General features: G+C 41.0%; 1 protein-coding gene across 9 annotated transcripts in view; it reads left to right on the top strand.

Annotated features, from left to right (window-relative positions):
• The window catches only part of LOC108442230 (vacuolar protein sorting-associated protein 13B), a 401,016-nt gene that overhangs the window by 27,160 nt on the left and 352,256 nt on the right, over nt 1-21,600 (top strand). For all 9 annotated transcript variants that reach the window (XR_005129589.1, XM_037534077.1, XM_037534078.1 and 6 more), the window contains exons 5-8: nt 17,280-17,447; nt 18,047-18,228; nt 18,571-18,742; nt 20,381-20,649. Coding sequence is in view for 8 of the 9 variants with exons in the window: in XM_037534077.1 (XP_037389974.1) it covers nt 17,280-17,447; nt 18,047-18,228; nt 18,571-18,742; nt 20,381-20,649 (791 nt within the window). In the remaining variant the exon portion in view is untranslated. The remainder of the gene's footprint in view (nt 1-17,279; nt 17,448-18,046; nt 18,229-18,570; nt 18,743-20,380; nt 20,650-21,600) is intronic.

The following is a 21,600-nucleotide window of genomic DNA, read 5'->3' as shown; positions in this document are numbered from 1 at the left end:
ACCTGTCCACAGCCTCAAACAGTCAGACTCAACCATGGCCAAGACCAAAGAGCTGTCAAAGGACACCAGGAAGAAAATTGCAGATCTGCACCAGGCTGGGAAGAGTCAATCTACAATAGGCAAGCAGGTTGGTGTGAATAAAGCAACTGTGGGAGCAATTGTAAGAAAATGGAAGACACACACGACCACTGATAATCTCCCTCGATCTGGGGCCCCATGCAAGATCTCATCCCGTGGGGTCAAAATGATCACAAGAACGGTGAGCAAAAATCCCAGAACTACACGGAGGGACCTGATGAATGACCTGCAAAGAGCTGGGACCAAAGTAACAAAGGCTACCATCAGTAACACACTACACCGAGAGGGACTCAAATCCTGAAGTGCCAGGCGTGTCCCCCTGCTTAAGCCAGTACATGTCCAGGCCCGTCTGAAGTTTGCCAGAGAGTATATGAATGATCCAGAAGAGGACTGGGAGAATAACATGTGGACAGATGAAACCAAAATAGAACTTTTTAGTAAAAACTCAACTCGTCGTGTTTGGAAGAAGAAGAATGCTGAGTTGCATCCCAAAAACACCATACCTACTCTGAAGCATGGGGGTGGAAACATCATGCTTTGGGGCTGTTTTTCTGCAAAGGGGACAGGACGACTGGTCCGTGTTAAGTGAAGAATGAACAGGGCCATGTATCATGAGATTTTAAGCCAAATCCTCCTTCCATCAGTGAGAGCATTGAAGATGGAACGTGGCTGGGTCTTCCAGCATGACAATGATCCCAAACACACCACTCGGACAACAAAGGAGCGGCTCCGTAAAAAGCATTTCAGGGTCCTGGAGTGGCCTAGCCTAACCCCATAGAAAATTTGTGGAGGGACTTGAAAGTCTGTGTTGCCCAGTGACGGCCCCAAAACATCACTGCTCTAGAGGAGATCTGCATGGAGGAATGGGCCAAAATACCAGCTACAGTGTATGCAAACCTGGTGAAGACTTACAGAAAACGTTTGACCTCTGTCATTGCCAACAAAGGTTATGTTACAAAGTATTGAGTTGAACTTTTGTTATTGACCAAATACTTATTTTCCACCATAATTTACAAATAAATTCTTTAAAAATCCTGCAATGTGATTTCCTGGAATTTTTTTTCTCATTTTGTCACTCATAATTGAAGTGTATCTATGATGAAAATTACAGACCTCTCTCATCTTTCTAAGTAGGAGAACTTGCACAATCAGTGGCTGACTAAATACTTTTTTGCCCCACTGTACCTTGTTCACATGGAAGGAGAGCGGGGGGACTCAAATGGCCACAGAGACAGTGTCTGTACTCAGAAGGCTTTCCCCGTTTATTAATCAGAATAGCAGAGTTTATATACACACAAATGGCATGATCATCGCGTGATCATGCGACAAGACACGGCCTTAGCTCGTATTTTCCCATCACAAGCTTATAGGGCTGGACGATCTGTTCTCCCATGTGACCAAGAGCGAGTGATGAGAAAAGTGGCGTAACTGTATTGTCCTACAGTGAACTTACCTCTTTCTGTACATCCTGACAAGCTTTAGCATTAGCGTTAAATCAGTCACAATCCTCACAACTGTTACACCGCTCATAGTCATATTTTAGTAACTTGAAGCAGTGCTCCGTCACTCGAACAACACTGCGACTTGATGATACTGTAGATCAAACACGACACAAAAGCACTGCTTTCAGTTTAAGTGTACCTAAAAGGAGGACTCTGTTTGTCTGTTAATATATTGTGGTTCACCCCTCGAACTACTAAATTGTATAGAGAAATCCAGTTGTCTACTATCTGGCGTTTGAATACAGTGATGTACTCTATCATGGCTGTGTTAGGACCGATGGCACTAAGATGGTGTGATCCATCACTGATGTGCTGAGCCAGCTGATGTTTGCTGTTCATACTAAGTTGACGTTGTTGAGAAACTAAACAGTCTAGCACTGGTTTTAGCCACTTGTTTAGCATTTGTAACGGGATAGCCAAGCATCAGACAGCTACAAATAATCGTTTCTTTCTTAAATTATGAATATTACCAAAACTGCAACCGTGCTTTTCCAGTTGATTAAAACAGCATCCCTTTAATAATATAATAAATAATGAAAACACCTTCTTTTTTGTGACCGGATTTGTAACGTGAATAGAGAGGACCTCAAAGGAAGTAAAAGTGTCACATTGTTTCTGACTAATATCGAGAGTATTTTGGTATATTATACAGACTCCACCTCCCTTGCCTGATAATCTTGGCCTATGTGCATAATTATAGCCTACAGGAGTGACTTCATTTAAAGCTAAATATTCATCTGGTCTAACCCACGTTTCAGTAAGACAAAAAAAGTCAAATTTATGATTGCTTATAATTTCATTTACAACGACTGCTTTAGAGTTTAGTGATCTTATATTACGTAGTCCAAGTTTTAGTTCTAAGATGTTAGTGCTATCATCAGAACATGGATATATGTCGATTACGGCATCGGACATCGTCTGGGCCTGTTTAATCACCTCTCTAATATTAGCCTTAGTTATCTCAGACTGCCGCAGACGGATATCATTGGCCCCTACATGAATGACTATCCTTGAATATCTCTTATCAGCTAATCTAAGGTTGCCACTAATGTCCGGCGCTCTGGCTCCCGATAAGCATCTAACTGTAACCGCTGGCACCCTAAAGGAGTAGCTAACTTCACGTGTCGAGCAATCGAGTCTCCTATGATCAGAGTGCTTTTAACAGGCTTCACAGTGGGTGCTTCACTGAGCGGGGCAAACCTGTTTGGCACGCGAATCGGAGGAGCGTGGTGTACGCACTTCTAACTGGTCGACCTTCTTCACCAAACAGCTAACTAGCTGGCACTTAGTACAAACACTATCACTATCGCTAGAGGCGGAAAAGGACGTTAGGCTAAACATGCCACACTCTGCGCAGACGAAACAACCAGCAGAAGCCATAATATTTCAGCCACTTACCGCTTTTTGTTGATTTAGAAGCTGATGGCACAAAAAACTTTACAGCAGTGACGCGCTCTCAGTCGCTCGCAGTGACACACACATGCTACACAGAGGTCAGTCCTATCCTGCTCTCTATTAACAGTAAACTCTCAGCACTAGATGTGAGACTATCCCTGGTTGAAATACTTAACAGAGAATTCCAAATCCGTGAAAGTTCTTCACGTTAAATCTTGACGCTAACTAAAGAAATAACACTGCAGCACACCATCAGCGAATTCACAACCCAAATGTCGTCTGTCATGAAAGAAACGATCTTGGCCTTACAGGCACGTAGTATGAGACAACATTGTCTTCTCTGGCATTTCCAAACACCCACCGGAAAATCTCGAAGATGTCCTAAAGGATTTCATGATCACTAACTCAAAATTTCACCAGAATTAGCCTCATCCATTACATTTCACCGTGCACACCGATTAGGAGGGGAAAAAACAGATAAACAAACGACCACGAGCCATCGTCGCTAAAGTTGAACACTATAAGCACAAACAGCTCACCATGAGTAAAGGAAGAGAACTCCGAGGCACAGATTTCGGAATCAATTACCGGTTTCCATGGGAAGTACTGGACAGTCAGATAAATCTGTTCGCGATCTGAAAGGAATTCATAAAGGAAGGCAAAAGAGCAGTTATCTCTGTGGACAAACTTTACGTCGATGGCCAATTGTACCATGATAAAAATATAACTCCGTGGTTATATTAGCAACTTACAGTGGAAAATCTCTCTACCTCTCTATATATGTCTAAGGTATACACTCTAGATTAAGCTGTGGTCGCCCTCTATGTGTGTGTATATCCATGTATTTGTGTGTGTATATATGAGTATGTTCACACACACACACACACACACACACATATATATATATATATATATATGTATGTGTATATGTATGTGTGTGTATATATATTTATATATGTATGTATATGTGTCTGTGTGCGCGCGCATGTACGTAGTGCATATATAAGTCTGTGCTGTGCATGTTTGTGTATGTGCAATATCATAAATATAAATATATCTGTAACATCCTAGGCTGTACTTAGGAACTACAAAATGTATTAAGGTCTGTTACTGTATACCGCTCAAACCAAACCCTACTTTTATATTCTTGTTTCTTTTTTTCTCTTGTTAATTATTTGTTTTCTGTTGTATTTTTCTTCTGTTTGGTTTGTGGTTTTTGTGTGTGTGAGTGTTGGTCTTTTTTCCCCCCCTTTTTGGTCTTTTTCTTCTTTTTTTTTTTTCTCTGAAAAAACAAAAACTAAACAGAACCTCTCATCACTGCCATATATCCCAGATATTAAAGATGTATCTCTGTTTACATACACAGCACCCTTCACCACACACACCGGAAGACAATCACAAACATCTTTACACTCGTTTAACCGCTTTAATACACACAACTGAATTCTACACTAGACATGTCACTTAAGTTTGTTACCGGGAACATTTGTGGTTTTGGCACACAGGCTAAACAGACCAAGGGTACTATACCTTCTATCTTCTTTAAAGGCAGATATGTTTATTGCAAGAAGCACAGCTATCAGATACAAATCACAAATTGATGTCAGCACAGTTTAGTCACATATTATCAGCTTACTACAACTCCAAACAAAGAGGTGTTTCCATCCTAATAAAAAATTGCTTTCAAACATAACACCACTATATCAGACCCAGAAGGAAGGTATATCATAATCAACATTAGCATCTCCTTAACTATTGCAAATATATATGGCCCAAATACCAATGACCCAACTCTTTCTGGAGTTTTTCACTCATCTTTATACTATCTCAGATTTCACAATTATAATTGGAGATGACTTCAATACCGTCATGGACCCATATCTAGACAAAAAAAAAAAACAATGCACACTCCATCCGTAATTGGCAATCAACAGATACTATTAAATACTTTTTGACAAATTTGGGGCTCAGCGATAGTTGGCACCGCAAAAATCCTTTGACCAAAGAATTCTGTTTTCATTCACCAGTTCACGGCTCACATTCTCGCATTGATTTCTTTCTAACCAGTAACTCTATCACATCTAAGATCTCAGACATAATATACCACCCGATAATAATTAGTGACCATACCCCTGTTTCACTCAAGTGGAATATAATTCACATACATAAATTTTTCAGATGGTGCCTTAATACTTCTCTCCTAAAAGATTTAGAGTTTGATAGTTATATCCGAAAAGAGTGGACATCCTTAATAGAAATAAATGATTCTCCAGAAACTTCACCAACGCTACTTTGGGAAACTGGGAAAGCCGTACTAAGAGGCAAAATAATATCCTACTCCTCCTATAAGTAAAAGAAATACAGAAAACGAATCTAATCTCCAACAAAAAATGAATGAATTATCAAATAAAATGTTAAACATCCCCACAGATAAAACTGAAAATGAGCTAAGAAAATGTAACGCGCAAAAAACAAACAAACTCATAAATAAGAAGACTCAATTGCTAATACAATAGTTAAGAGACAAAAATTTTGAACACAGCAACACAACTGCAAAACTCCTGGCTAATCTAGTAAAAATAACGAAAAAACTACAATACCAGTAATCAAGGATGAGACAGGAAATATTATGCAAACACTAGAAGAGATCGATGAAGTATTGAGAATGTTATGAAAATCTATACTCATTAGAACACGATTCAGAAACAGAAGACATTTGCACTTTTCTTGATAACATAAACCTTCCAAGACTGACTAAACTCACATACTGGAAAATCCAATTTGTCAGAAGAACTTTGTAATGTCCTTCACCACATGTCTAATAATAAAGCACCTGGTCCTGATGGCTTTCCCACTGAATTTTATAAACACTTCTGGACAATACCCGCCCCACTATTCAATAGAATGACTGTTGAAATAAAGCATAACAATATTTTACCATCTTAAATGAATACCGCTATAATTTCACTTCATCTCAAAGGTAACAAAGACCCCACCCTACCCTCCAGCTACCGTCCACGATCACTCATTAGCACAGACATAAAAATTATAAGCAAGACCTTGGCAACTAGGTTAGAAACAGTTATGCCATCACTTATACATCCCGATCAGACTGGCTTCATCAAAGGAAGACATTCAACCACTAACATGCGCAGAATACTTAACTTGATACATCACACATCAATTTACAAAGCAGAAACTGCAATAGTCACATTAGATGCAGAGAAAGCTTTTGATAAAATCAGTTGGAAATTCTTGTTCACCACATTGCACAAAATAGGGTTCGGAGAATCATTTATTAATTAATTAAAATTATTCACACTGCACAGAGGTACTAGGCAAAGATGCCCCCTCTCACCCCTCCTATTCTAAATTTTTATAGAACCGTTGGCAGCACCTGTATGACAAAACACAAACATAAAAGGTATCCAAACCCACACTGTAGAACACAAAATCCTCCCGTTTTTGCAGAATCCCCCCACATCAATTCCTCAAACCATACAAATTATTAAAAAATACCCCAAAATCTCCAATTACTCTATTAACTGGACTAAATCTATCATACTACCAATCAACATGAACTTATCAGCTACAGCAGCACAGTTTCTTCCTATCCCCTTGAGCACTCAATACGTCACACATCTGGGCATCAAAATTTCCTCCCAGCTGTCAGAGCTGCCTAAACTCAATATTAACCCATTATAAACAATGACCTCAAATGCTGGATGAACCTTCCACTCTCCCTTATTGGCAGAATATCTACACTCAAAATCATCGCATTACCATAAGTAAACTATTTTTTTCTCAGTGATTCCAATTCAACCAAACTCTACTTGGTTCAAAAACTTCGACTACATTATCTCCAGATTTTATTAGAAAAATAAACCACCTAGGATCAAATTAGTTAAATTACAGAAACGCAGAACCCAGGGAAGCCTCAAATTCCCCAATTTACAACAATACTTCCTAGCAAATCAATTACAATACATAATAAAATGGATAAAGCCTAATCAGACAGATGAATTATGGAGAGCAGTAGAACAAGCTTCAAGTAATGAAATATAACTCTCAGACTTACCATTCATTAGTACAACACTCAAACGCCATTACTGTTTCAAAAACCCAATGATAGCATCAACACTGACAGCTTTTTGGAAACTGCACAAGATCACTGACAGTATAATTTCACCCTCCAAACACTCACCCATATGGCACAACCCTGACTTTCTTGCCACCAAAAACACAACAACTTTACATAAATGGAAAGTCAAAGGTATTACACACTTACATCACATTCTACAGAATAAAAACTTTGTAACCATTTCACATCTAACCCAGATATACGACATTGAGAGTAACCAGTTTCTGGAATATCATCAGCTTAGATCCATATTAAACTCAAAAATTAAAAACAAAAAAGATATACTAGAACTATGTACTAGAAGTCCTCTAATTTCAGTTTAGGTGGTAATTAATGTTCCCCCTTAGATAAAGGTGGCAGATCCAGGGGTCCATGGACACAGGGAATTATAGTAAACTGAGACGCTGGTGCTGTCGTCCCGCCACTCGCTTGCGGTCATTCAGATTTGTGGATGGTGGAGCAGATGGATGCCAAACTGTTTGCCAAACTCACAGAAGTTCTGTAAATTAGGATAAATTAATTTATTAGACTGTAATTGGAGACACATATTGGTTCTGTGGATTTGCCTACACCTTATCATGGAACTTTGTTTTAAAAAAAAAAAAAAAAAAAAAAAAAAAGTACTGCAACACCCTACCATCCCCTATCCTGCAACTTCTGCTCAGCTTTGTGGAACTACAGTAAGTCTCATTTTTAAATGGGGCCTAGGTATCACACACTGACAGTCACTTTGTGTAATTTAATGTGGCCAATTTATCTCTAGAATGCAATAAATGGTCAATGTTATTTTCACTGCTAGTGAACTATGACTCTTCCACTGTTATCTTTCAAATAGACTGTTTACTGTGTAAGGCTTCACTTCAGTGCACACTCCTTGAAGACCCTCTGTCAAACCTTAGGCCTGGGAAAGTGATCAACTTCATGGGCACTGTTTAACTGATTTTGATGTGTTTAGGCCAAGCTATCCATCTCACCCTAGCCACTAGGGGAGCCTAGCCTTTTTTATGCCAGCTTTTGACCAGGCACAGTATGCTAGCAATCGTGGCTGAAATGGTTTGTTATGGTGAGCCAGTAACCATGATGCCAGTAAGGGCACTTTTGGAGGTGTATATCTGGGACCTGAGGAATTGTTGATGCATTGGAGGAGTACTTGCCTTTGGATCTTATTTAGATGGGTATAGCGACTCATATGTACCCCCTTGGGGAGTTGAGTCATCATGGATAAACTGGTATTGCAGAACCAGAATACTTCTACCTAGCAAATTTGACTGGTCCTCATAGGTGGTCTGTCTATTTGTTTGAATGGCTTCTGCACCCCATTCCTGAAACTGATAGATTTGCTGTAAAATGTGTAACAGACAGGTGTTCTGCATGTTAATTTTAATGTATTTAATCTTTTGAAGTTCCTGTAGTCTTCACCAGGAGATTGCAGCTCTGGTTGTCACATGTGCTAAACACAATTTAATTGATGCAGAATCTATGCCTTTAAGTGTGGTTATGACATTGTAGTTTAAGGTTGTTTTTAAATTGAATGCTGGTAAATAAAACTTTCCTGATGTATTTTCTCACAAGTCGAACACTTTAACTATGTCAGTATTAGTAGGTTGAGATGGTTTGGACATGTGTTGAGGAGGAATAGTGGATATATTGGGCAAAGAATGTTGGAGATGGAGCTGCCGGTTAGAAGGAGAAGAGGTAGACCTCAGAGAAGGTTTATGGATGTAGTGAAGGTGGACATGGAGATGGTTGGTGTGAAAGTAGAGGAGGCAATGGATAGGGCAAGATGGAGGCAGATGATCCACTGTGGCGACCCCTAAAGGGAGCAGCCGAAAGAAGAAGAAAGTATGAGTAAAACCAGCCTAATTTGGATTTGTTTAAACCCCCCCAACCCCCAAACAATTTTTTGATATGTACATAGTGGTATATGCTTAGAACTGCTGAGTGTTTCTTTTTGGATTGCTTATATGAAGTAGCTCTTTTATATTGTAGCAAGCACTCTACTATTTCAAATTTCTCTATCATAGGCAAAGTAGGTCTGCTCCACTCACCAACATAGTTTATATTACAACCACCCTGGCACTGTTGGTAAAGCAAAATGTTTTCTTGATACTTTTGTTTTTCTATCAGTCATGACTGTAAAAAGCCATGACAGTGTATTTTGTATATATGTTTCTATATGAAAGAGCATGCAAGCAGCAAGTGGCAAAACCTAAATTTGAAGCATAATAGCCTCATGTTTGTCATATCTACTTTTAACTGTTCTTTTACAAAATGTGCCTGGCTATGACTGTAGATATTTAGACCACGTGACAACTTCAAAAACTTGGCGAGGAAAAAAGTACAAATCATTGTGTTTCTTTGTTTCAGGCTTAATATAGCCTATACTTGGATTGACACTGACCCTGATCCTTTCGATTTGAGCAAGAGATGTCTGTACTTTTGATGCAAACACATCACAGTGATTTTAAGGAGCTCAATATTCTGACCTGTATCAACAAATACAGTTTACCAAGGTCTAATATAAAGCAGTCTTTAATAGTTTTGGTTAAACAGTCCTTTACTTATTTTTAAACACTGTGAATAAATTAACAAATACAAACTGTGTTAAATATAGTTCATAGTTCTTCATTACCAGAATTCCCAGTTCAGATAAACAGCTTATATTGGGTGGACCTTCCCAGCATTCCTAAATTTTTAGTTTTTTTCTGTCAGTTTTTTCAGCTTCTTTTCCATTCGTTCTCTTCACGTAAATGTATTTATATAAATGTATTATATTTTTATTTATATAACATTGTCCACATAATAAAGGTTAAATTTGGATGCATAATATTGTAATTAGGGTTGCACAGTTTATATTTTTGTCAATAATTACCAGCTTACCAGCTTAACACATTGCCAAAGGCTGCGATAACACAACAGATCATATCATGTATCCAAAATAACTAAAATTCACTTGGGTGAACATGAAAAATGCAGACAATAGGAAAAAAACTGTTAAAAAAAATCAAACTTGTTCAAACAAAAAATAAACTTCCTAACATGATTACAATATGTAGGCAACATTATGTACCGTTAAAATCCATCGTCCAAGACAAGTCAAAATTTTTTGTTAAGCTTTCTTTTTTCCAGATGTTGCATCCCTCTTGATACTTCACATAAACAGAGATTATTAAAGGCTTATCTGTTTCCTCTTGTTGAAACCAGAGCTCCACACAGATGACATTTTTACTCTGTTTTAACACTGTTTAAATGTGTCTGTGCTGACTGGCGTAGGAGAGTGAAAGGAACTAACAGCATTCTTAGTTACTATTTCTCTGTCTTATTGTTGTTAAAGTGAGTTTTACTCTGTAGTGTCTTAGATTTTAACACTGTTCTGCTGTTTTTCTCTTTGGACAAAGTTTTGGCTCAAAAGGAAAAAGTACATTCCTTTTATTTTGGTCTTTACACAGCAACAACAATAAATAATGAACAAAGTCTGTATTTCCTTCACTTCCAGTCAGAGAGATGTTGATATTGCATATTTTATCATAATTTCATTTGTATTAATTCTTTAATATGCTTAATGTCTGCATAAACATCTTCCCTTCGTCTAGATAAGATAATTGTCCGTCCATCCATCCATCCATCCATTATCTTCCGCTTCTCCGGGGTTCGGGTCGTGGGGGCAGCATCCTAAGCAATGACCTCCCTTTCCCCAGCCACTTTCACTAGCTTTCCGGGGGGTAGTCCGAGGCGCTCCCAGGCCAGCTGGGCAATATAGTCACGCCAGCGTGTCCTGGGTCTTCCCCGGGGTCTCCTCCCTTGTGGACTTGCAGGTGACACCTCCCAAGGGAGGCGTCCAGGAGGCATCCTAACCAGATGCCCGAACCACCTCAGCTGGCTCCTCTCGACATGAAGAAGCAGCGGCTCTACTCCGAGTCCCTCCCGGATGATCGGACTTCTCACCTATCTCTAAGAGTCCAGACACCCTGTGGAGGAAACTCATTACAGCCGTTTGTATTCGCGATCTCATTCTTTCGGTCATTACCCAAAGCTCATGACCATAGGTGAGGGTGGGAACGTAGATCGACCAGTAAATCGAGAGGCTTGCCTTATGGCTCAACTCTTTTTTTTTTTTTGCCACAGCAGACCAGTAAAGAGCCTGCATCACTGCTGCCCCAGCACCAATCCGCCTGTCAATCTCCCGCTCCCTTTTACCATCACTCGTGAACAAGACCCTGAGATACTTAAACTCCTCCACTTGAGGCAAGAGCTTATCCCCGACCCAGAGAGGGCTCTCCACCCTTTTCTGCCTGAGAACCATGGCCTCTGATTTGGAGGTACTGATTCTCATCCCGGCCGCTTCGCTCTCGGCTGCAAACCGATCCAGCAAAAGCTGAAGTTCACGGCCTGTTGTCCCTAATAGGACCACATCATCTGCAAACAGCAGCGATGGCCTTGAGGTCACCAAACCGGACACCCTCCATCTCCTGACTGCGCCTAGAAATTCTATCCATAAAAATTATGAATAGAATCGGTGACAAAGGGCAGCCCTGACGGAGTCCAACTCTCACTGGGAATGAGTCTGACTTACTACCGGCCATGCGAACCAAACTCCTGCTTTGTTTGTACAGGGCCTGAATGGCTCGTGGTAAAGAGCCATGTACCGTGTACTCCCGAAGCACCTCCCACAGAATACCCTTTGGAACACAGTCGAATGCCTTCTCCAAATCCACAAAGCACATGTGGACTTTTTGGGCAAACTCCCATGAACCCTCCAGAATCCTGGAGAGGGTAAAGAGTTGGTCCAGTGTTCCATGACCAGGGCGGAACCCGCACTGCTCCTCCTGAATCCGAGGTCGACTATAAGCCGGACTCTCTTCTCCAGTACCCCTGCATAGACCTTACCAGGGAGGCTGAGGAGTGTGATTCCCCTGTAGTTGGAACACACCCTCCGGTCCCCTTTTTCAGCCAAAGTCAACAGCACACCATCTCCACTATATACAGTGCTAGTGGCACACTGCTTTCCCCTTCTGAGTCACCTGAAGGTTTTCTAGAATCTTTTCGGAGCCAACAGTCACTTAACAAGTCCTCAGCAAACTCCTCCCACACCCGGGTTTTTGCCTTGGCGATGACTGAAGCCACAGATCGCTTGGCCTGTCACTGCCTCTGGTGTCCGAGTAGGTAGGACTCCTTCTTCAGCTTGACGGCGTCTCTCACCTGGGGTGTCCACCTCCAGGTTCGAGGATTACTGCCCCGACAGGCTCCAACTACCTTGCGGCCACAGCTACAGTCAGCCACTTCAACAATGGAGGAGCGGAACATGGCCCATTCTGAGTCAATGTCCCTCACCTCCCCGATATCTGGTCAAAGTTCTGACAGAGGTGTGAGTTGAAGATCAATCTGACAGGTTCTTCTGCCAGAGTTTCCCAGCAAACCCTCTCTATACGTTTGGGTTTGCCTGGTCTGACCGGCATCTTCCCCCACCACCTGATCCAATTCACCACCAGGTGGTGATCAGTTGACAGCTCAGCTCCTCTCTTTACCCGAGTGTTCAAACACATGGCCACAAGTTCGATGACACGACTACAAAGTCAATCATTGAACTGCGGCCTAGGGTGATCTGGTGCCATGTGCACTTATGGACATCCTTGTGTTCAAACATGGTGTTCGTGATGGACAAACTGTGGTTTGCACAGAAGTCCAAAAACTGAACATCACTCGGGTTCAAATCAGAGAGGCCATTCCTCCCAATCACACCCCTCCAGGTCTCACTGTCGTTACCCACGTGAGCATCCTACCCTAGTAGGACAATACAGTCTCCAGGAGGAGGACTTTCAAGCACCCTTCCCAAGGACTCTAAGAAGGCTGGGTAATCTGAACTGCTCAGGACCCGTTCCCCAACCCGAAGGCATAGGGAAGCTACCCTCTCATCCACCGGAGAAAACCCCAACATATAGGTGCCGAGTCGAGGGGCTGTGAGAGAGCCCACACCTGCCCGCCGCGTCTCACCATGGGCAACTCCTCAAAAAATAAAGTCCAGCCCCTCTCAAGGAGATTGGACCCAAAACCCAAGCTGTGTGTTGAGGTGAGCCTGACTATATTTGGCCGGTATCTCTCAACCTCGCACACCAACTCAGGCTCCTTCCCCGCCAGTGAGGCAACATTCCAAGTTCCAAAAGCCAGTTTCAGCAATTGAGGATCAGAACGCCAAGGCCCACGCCTTCGGACACTGCCCGATCCACAACGCACTGAACCCCTACTACTGCCACTCCCATCGGTGGTGGGTCGATGGGAGGGGGGACTCATGTAACTCCTTCGGGCTGGACCGGCCTGGCACCATGAGTAAATGCCCGGCCACCAGACGCTCGCTGGCGAGCCCCTCCCCCAGGCCTGGCTCCAGGGTGGGTCCCTGGTAACCCCGATCCGGGCAGGGTACACAAGTCCTGTTTTCTTCTTATTTTCATAGGCGTAATTATGGATCACACTTTTTCTGACCTGTCACCTAAGACCAATTTGCCATGGGAGACCCTACCAGGAGCTTTTGCTCCAGACAACATAGCTCCTAGGATCATTCAAGCACGCAAACCCCTCCACCACGATAAGGTGGTGATCCATGAAGAGGAAGATAATTGTCTAATTAAGATAATTAGGTCAAACAAATTTCACTAACAAAAGTGTTTCAGACAGTGCTTTGTTTGTGACTTTCACGTCTTTCCCATTTATCTGTTATTCTATGTGAGTCACCTGTGTCAGTGTAGACCACATCATTGAAAGAGAATTTCATAACTTACAGGATCACAAACCACACCTTACACAGAACATAAATATCCCATATGCAGTACTTGCTCAGTATTGTACTCTGTGAGCTGATCATTGCTTTGTTGGTATTTGGAGCAGAAAAGTGTCCCTGTTCCTATGTCTTTGGGTGAAGCTGCTCTCTGGCCCTGATCACAATGCCAAAAGTGCTGGCCACTACCTAGCGCTCTTTTATTACTGTCACGCCTATTATAGGCATTCCAGACCCACTACATAACAGTGCATTGTTGCAGTCTGCACAACATTGCTTAGAGATCTACTCTCTACTATAGGTTATTATCTGCTCAACATTGTATAATGCAACATATGATATTTTATGTTTTGCCTTTGCTTAATTTGTTTGACTTAACGTGTGTCATGGAATATTAGATTGATTAGAAATTGCTACTGCAAGTGGGAATTATGAAGGCTATAATCCAACCTTCACACTTCATGTGGCCAAGAGAATGTGTGGGTGTTTGTGTGGCTCAAATTTTGAAAGGGAAACAGCTCTGATATTCCAGCAGGGCCAGCAATGTCCTAGGTTTTTGTGGATTTCTTGGGTGGGTGGGTGGGTGGGTGGGTGGGTGGGTGGGTGGGGGTGTGTGTGTGTGTGTGTGTGTGTGTGTGTGTGTGTGTGTGTGTGTGTGGGTGATTTATTAAACCTTTGTTTTTTGAGCTCATTTCAAAACTTACGCCAAGTTTCCTGATTGCATAGTAAACATCACTGACTTTAGCCCTATTCGGATGGGATTAGTTTGCCATGGAAAGGTGAGGTAATAGCAGTTAACCACAGGATATCTTTCATTTTTATGAGAAATTCGCATGGGATAATGAATGAAATGCAAGATGGGAGTGGCTAAGTTAAGTTAAGTGGCTACTTTAAGTTATTTTGTTTACCCTAACTTTGCTGTTTTATGTGAATGCAGAACTTCCCTAACATCACCAGTAGCTTGGGAAAAAATGGTGAACTTCACTGCATTAAAACAAACATTTATTTGGTAATTTTTACATGTTCTGAGTATTTTACATGTTCTTGTAGAGGTGTGACAGGAAAGTAATGCTACGTATTGACTTTACGCCATGGAGACATGGACATTAGCCATGGAGAACAATGAGGCTAAAGTTAGCATCCTTTTTCGTCAGCTTCTTGTTTGAATTTTTGCATTCTACCTCAAATCAGATTAACAGCAAAAAATAAATAAATAAGTAGTAACCCTTGGAATTTTAAAGTGGAGAAGAAAGGGACCATGTTAAAAAAGTGACCAGTCTGCCAGCTGCAACACTGAGAGGGTTTCTGAGGTCTTTGACTGGATTGGCAGAAACTGTTCAGGCAGCTTTTAGCACTTAACAGACTATGCTTCTTTGGGAAAGTGGATAGAAGGAAGCCACTTTTGATCATGAAGACAACATTAAGTCTCACAAGTGGACTTGTGAAAAAGCATGAAACCTTTTGGAGGATTTTGAGGTCTGCTGAGACTAAAGTTGAGCTTTTAGTCCTGAAGTGTTTGGAACAAACCAAATACCGCTTAACAACTCAGATATTAACATCCCTACAGTCATGGTGGTGCTCCAAGTATGCGGGAAGAACTGCAAAGTGTGATGAAGCCAAATACAGGCAAAAGGAAAACTGGTTTCAATAAGCCAAAAATCTGTGTTTGGAGTGACATTGCGGGACATTCCCTGAAAGCACAGTACTATTATGCTATTAATGTTTTTTTTTCTTTTTCTGTATTGGGTCAAGTTAATTCTAATCAAATCTAAACTTTCTGAAAACACAGTATGGTGACTTTGGATATGATGTCATACAAACAGTTGTGTATTCAGTTGTTTATTTGCTGGCTCTCTCTGTGCTTGTAAAGGTGTTATATTGTAGAGATAACCTGAAGCCTTCTTTGGTGCACTCCCACAGGGACTGCTGTAGTAAAATAGAGACACTGACTGTACAGCAGTTAACCTGAGAACAGCTCTTTTGCATCAGCAAATGTCTCCAACTTTCTACAAGCCACCCTGCCTGAATCTTTGTGAAGTAAAAATTCAATACAAACATTAAGTATATTGGCTTTTGGTCTGGTTGCTCCACCACTTGTTTGCTTTTTCTCTCTAATAGTTGGCAGCACTAATTGCTGGACTAATTGTCCAGGAAAAGGCCAGCAAGGCTCCTGTAGGGTTACTTTCCTGTTCTGCTGTACTACAGAGGGTACAGGCACAGGTGCTGCTGTGGTTCAGCTTCACAGAAAAGAGAGAGAGAAGAAGGGGTGGAGATGAGGGGAAGAAATGGTTGGAGCGATTGAGGAAAAAATCTGAACCAGAGCAACACTAGCAGGGGGCAAGACATGTTTTTTTATGATTGGGAATATGAGTGGTGCAGGTGTGGAGCACAGACATACTTGAACGATCCCAACACCTGGCACTGACAAACACACCAGCTATATGTACTCAGTCTCAGGCACTAAAATGCACTTGAGCAAGAGTGATCCAGTTCATGGTTGTTTTTTATTTCCACCATCATCAACATGTAATAGCAATGAGCTGCTCCAGGTCTAATTGTAGAATAGAAACGTGCTGACTCCTTCTGAAATGGTCATGTCTCCCACTCCCACATGGCCAAAGCCAGCAGCACAGGAATTAAAAGAGGGATGCTTTCATCTGCCCTGCCAAAGGCCATATTAATTATGACTCAATCATACATTTTACATGCTTGCACATGTACAGGAAGACAAATATTGTAGTTGGACATTAAGGAAAAAGCATTACATTTTTATTTGGTAAAATGGGAGGGAGTGAGTTAAAGTGTGCATGAGAGGGCTGAATAAGGCCAATGGTGCTGTGGTCAGGACGATTTCTTGCTATATATTTTCATATTTTACTGCTGAAAGTCCCCAAACTGTAATATGTTGAGTTCTGTGGTGCATTTGGTGAGTAATGACCTTACCATTCATGTTTCTGGAGCTTCTAGTTCTGAGTACTGAAAGCAGTTAGCATAAACACACACACATACAGCGTTTTTTTTCAGTTGCATGTCTAAAATTCACACACTCACCACATTAAAAATATCTCTGTTCTGCTTTGTGTGGAATTGGAAAGTGTGAGAGAAAGTATGTTTTCCACTCTCATTTAAACACTAATCATCAATTCATTTTGAAATTGAAAAAGTTTTGCACTGTATTTGGGGATGTATAAAAAAAAAAATCTAGAGTTGAAGTTGGTTGAAGGCATCAATAAGTAAGATGAGCACAAAAAATTGAATGTATCATGCAGTACCCTTTGGTTAGTAAGAATTTATTGTACAGGAAGTTTGTTTCTCAGTTTTATATGCATAAGCCACTTTATTATTATCATTCTGTCTTGAAGCAGTTATTACATGTCTCCGTTTCTGTCTCTAGGGTATGTTCAGAGTCTGATTCGCCGTGTGGTCAATAATGTGAATGTTGTGGTGAATAACCTGATTCTGAAGTATGTGGAGGACGACATTGTGCTCTCAGTCAACATCACGTCAGCAGAGTGCTACACAGTTGATGAGCTGTGGGACAGGGCCTTCATGGACATCACATGTGAGTTGTTACATCCTGTTTAAACTTAACTCAGCATTTAGACCAGTGATTACCAGTCCCATTCCTTGGGAACCATATTTGATAATTAACAAAGGAGATGAAGCAGATGTATCACATTAGTGAAAACACTGAGTACAGATGTTCAGAAATACTACGACTTGGATTGGGAACAACTGTTTCAGGATTAGTTTTAGGGTTAGTATGCTTTTTCTACTTTATTATTATGTGAGTGCTTATATATAACAAAGCTTGGAGCTGGAAGTGGTTGGGAGTTATCAGTACTTTGGATTGACCTTTTCCCCTCCTGAGATTCTGGGGTCCTTCCATTTCAAGTGCTGCAGTGTGCCTGGCTCACTCCTCCACCACTTCTTTCCACGTGATGGATATGATATTCACTGTTTCAGCCTTTAAAATCTTTACACATCCCCCTTCTTTACTCAAGCACACAGTCTGACATGAGTCTTTGTAGAAGTTGTTAGTGCTTATACTATTAGTGTGTCAAGGCCTCCAGTACCCATTAAGCTGAAGAGGAATCTGATTTACTGCTGTTATCCTCCTTCATTACCCTAATTCACCCCAACCCCCTCTTGTTTCTGCAGCTCCTGAGTTGGTCCTGAGGAAGGTGATAAATTTTGCAGACTGCACGGTGTGTTTGGATAAGCGGAATGCTAGTGGGAAGATTGAGTTTTATCAGGATCCCCTGCTCTACAAGTGCTCTTTCAAAACCCGCCTCCACTTCACCTACCACAACATTAATTCTAAAATCCCAGCAGTCATCAAAGTGAGAAGCCTTCCTTGGAGGTTTTTTTTTTTTTTGTTGTTGTTCCACTGTTTTGACATTTAGCCATGGAGCACAACTGTGTTCCACTAATTTCACAGTATGGTATCAATTTCTTCATTGTTTCATATTGCCCCAGTTTGGCTCAAATGCTACTGAAGTCCACAATTTCGTGTTTTCCTGTCCCTGACTGCTGTTGTAAGAAACTGGATTGCTCTTGGGCATTTTGTTAAGAGGGAATTGTGTGGTGTGTGCATTTATCATCTCTCTCTCTCTCTCTCTCTCTCTCTCTCTCTCTCTCTCTCTCTCTCTCTCTCTCTCTCTCTCTGTGTGTCTATTTTTCAGATACAGACGATGGTTGAGAGTCTGAAGCTGTCACTTACAGATCAGCAGCTGCCCATGTTTGTGCGGGTGCTGGAGCTGGCAGTGGCTCTGTATTATGGGGAGATTGGAGCTTACAGAGATGGAGAGAGAGAGGAGAGCGTCTCTGGCACTGAAGCAGTGGTTAGCATTCCCAGTGAGTGGATTAAACACTCTACACATAAAATACACATACAATTGTGAATCCTCTTAATAGATTAAATGCATTGGCCTCTTTGTGAGAGAGAGAGAGAGAGAGAGAGAGAGAGAGAGAGAGAGGTCTGTGCATTCATTCCACTCATTTTACATTAGTTGTTCTCAAAGTCAGAAATTGATGCTGTCCAGATGTTTGCTCTGTCAAGAAAATTTTATACCTTGTTGGGAGCTGGGATAGTGCAAAAACTTGGATCATGGACCACTGCTTTAAATATAGAAAAAAGTCAGAGACCACCCTTCATTTAATTAATTTCTTGTCAAAATAAAGTATGGGGTATTCATTTTTTTAGCATCAGGGGAAAAAGCAGAAAACATATTAACAGATTTTTTTTTTGTGCCTACCCTTTGTCTTTATCAAGCTTCCATTCTTTTCTGGAGATTTGCTTCACTTTAAGTGTATTCTTTTATATTGTTAGTGTGGCAGTTTGGACTTTGAGGTTCAGTGCAAGTAGTGAAATGCATTAATAAGCAAAAGTAAAATACAGTAATTGTGTTACCACTTGTATCTGCCCCAAACAGTAGAGGAACTAATGATGTCATTGGAATAGTTATATGTAAGAATGAGAGTAATGAGAAGTTAAGTACCTGTTTGAAGACATCACTCTCTCTAACATGTAGGGACACCTGCTGGTCTGAGTGTGCAGTAACTAATCAGAACTATCATGCATTTCACACAGACACACTACACATCTAAATCTATCCAAACACACACACACAGAGCTCACACACCCATTTTATGTAGTAACAGGATCCACATTATTTATACACATACAGGGCTCATGCATAGCCCACTTTATTAGGCAGCACAAACCTAAATACATACACACACAGCTCATACCCCACACACGTTAGACCTAAAGTTCAAGGTGTATATAAACCACATCCCATACACATACACACACCCGCTCACACTTCAAATTCACATATAAACCACATCCCATACGTGTACACACGCATCAGATTCTCTACACCCTGTAGAAATAGCAGACTCCACATTCATGTTCTTGCACGTTAGCTTCTGGAGCTTAGAGCAAGAATACCTTGATATCTTTGAGCCAGAGTTCCAATTTCACACCTGAGTAGCACTCCTGTGTTTAGTTTTTGAGGAACTTTGTCACCTTGTTGCTGCAGAATTAACTCTTCAAAACAGGTTTGGCAATATGTTACTCACTTAATTGATAGTTTATTTGTATCATTCTACAAGTAGATACTTAAGGCTGCTTAGGCTGAGCCAAGCTTAGTGCTCTGAGTTGACACTCAAAAGCCTGCAGAGAAGAAAGGAAGAAAAGAAAAGAGTAAAAATGAGCACCTTTCTTGCTGCCAAATAGCTGAAGTTAGAGATTTAATTAAAATGTCCATTTTCACTGGCTCAGCTGTTGGGAATCCGCCAGCCCTGACCTTGCTGCAAAACGCTGCTTTACTGATGAGACGTTCACTATGGGTTTGCTATCATGAATTTCAACATAAAAAACACTATTCTTCTTTCCTTTCCACTCCTCTGTGCTTGGTTTCTTTCCTGTCCTCTGTATGTGTTTAAAATGAGTTTTAGCTGCTGTTCTGTCTGTTTCTGTGTGTGTAGGTACTGTGGGTGAGGGAGTGGACCCAGCTGTATCAGGTCAGTATTTAAGCCCGGATCAGTATGTGCAAAAGGAGGATGAGGAGCAGGGCTGGGTGTCATGGGCCTGGTCCTTTGTACCTGCCATTGTTAGCTCTGGGGAGGAAGAGGGAGAGGCGGGTTTCTACATGGATACAGAAGATGGTGGGACCCCCAGTCCCTTGCAGCCCTCCTTCAGAGAACCTATAGTGTCTGTGGGTTTCTACTGCACCAAGGCCTCAGTTACATTTAAGGTGAGTGACGGAGTAGACTGCTGAACTTGTGTTGTTATTCTATAGTCTTGGTCATGCCCAAATTAGAAACTCCAAACTGGATTTCTCTTTGAGGGGAAAATGAAAGAGTTTTATACTGCTGCTTTGGCACCATGTGGCTAACAAAATCTTTAAAAGAGAACAGTGTTTATTGAAAACATAACTAGCACAAGTAAAGACAAATTAGAAGACAAATTTTAAAAAGAATGTGAGCAATTGTGCATTTCAGATTAATTCACAGTCAGATCTTGCATTTCTGTGTAAAAGTCTCACTGTCTGGCTGAAATAAGTTCAGACTAAAGGTGGACTGTACAACCCAATATAGGTGTAAATCAGTACCTATTATTAATAATAATAATTAATAATAATTAAAACCCTACACAGGGATTTATTTGTTTCAGCTGTTCAGAGTCGGCACCAGGGTTGTGATAGCTACTGAGAAATTTGAAGTTAGCTACTTTTGTAGCTACTTTCCCAAAATTTGTAGTGAGCTACAATTTAGGTACTTTGCCAGAAAGTGTAGTGGCTACTTTTTGAAAAGTTTTTTTTTTTTTTGGCTACTTTCAAAGCGCAGTTATGAGAATGTTTGTTTGTGAATCTCCACCTGACACACCAAACAAGCCCAACTGCATTTAATCAATTGCCAGAAAGAAACATACAATTGAAAAGCTGCAAATATACAAAGAGATCACCAAACAGTAAGTTTAAGTGTAACTAACACTTGTGTAAGCACAACCAAAGCTGTGATATCCAACAAAGATTTAGACAGTAAGAGTAAGAGCAAAGTCAATCATTCCAGGTTTTTCCTAACAAAAATCAAGAAAACTAACCAAATACAAACCAAACAATGTTGTGCAAAACACTGTCAACTGTTGAAATAAAACTGCTCCAATTTAAACATTTCAGCATGATACAGACAGACATTCAAAGTCC

Source organism: Pygocentrus nattereri, chromosome 24 (assembly GCF_015220715.1).
Source record: "Pygocentrus nattereri isolate fPygNat1 chromosome 24, fPygNat1.pri, whole genome shotgun sequence".
In the NCBI taxonomy this organism is placed as follows: Eukaryota; Metazoa; Chordata; class Actinopteri; order Characiformes; family Serrasalmidae; genus Pygocentrus; species Pygocentrus nattereri.
This window is presented reverse-complemented; position numbering and strand designations above follow the sequence as displayed.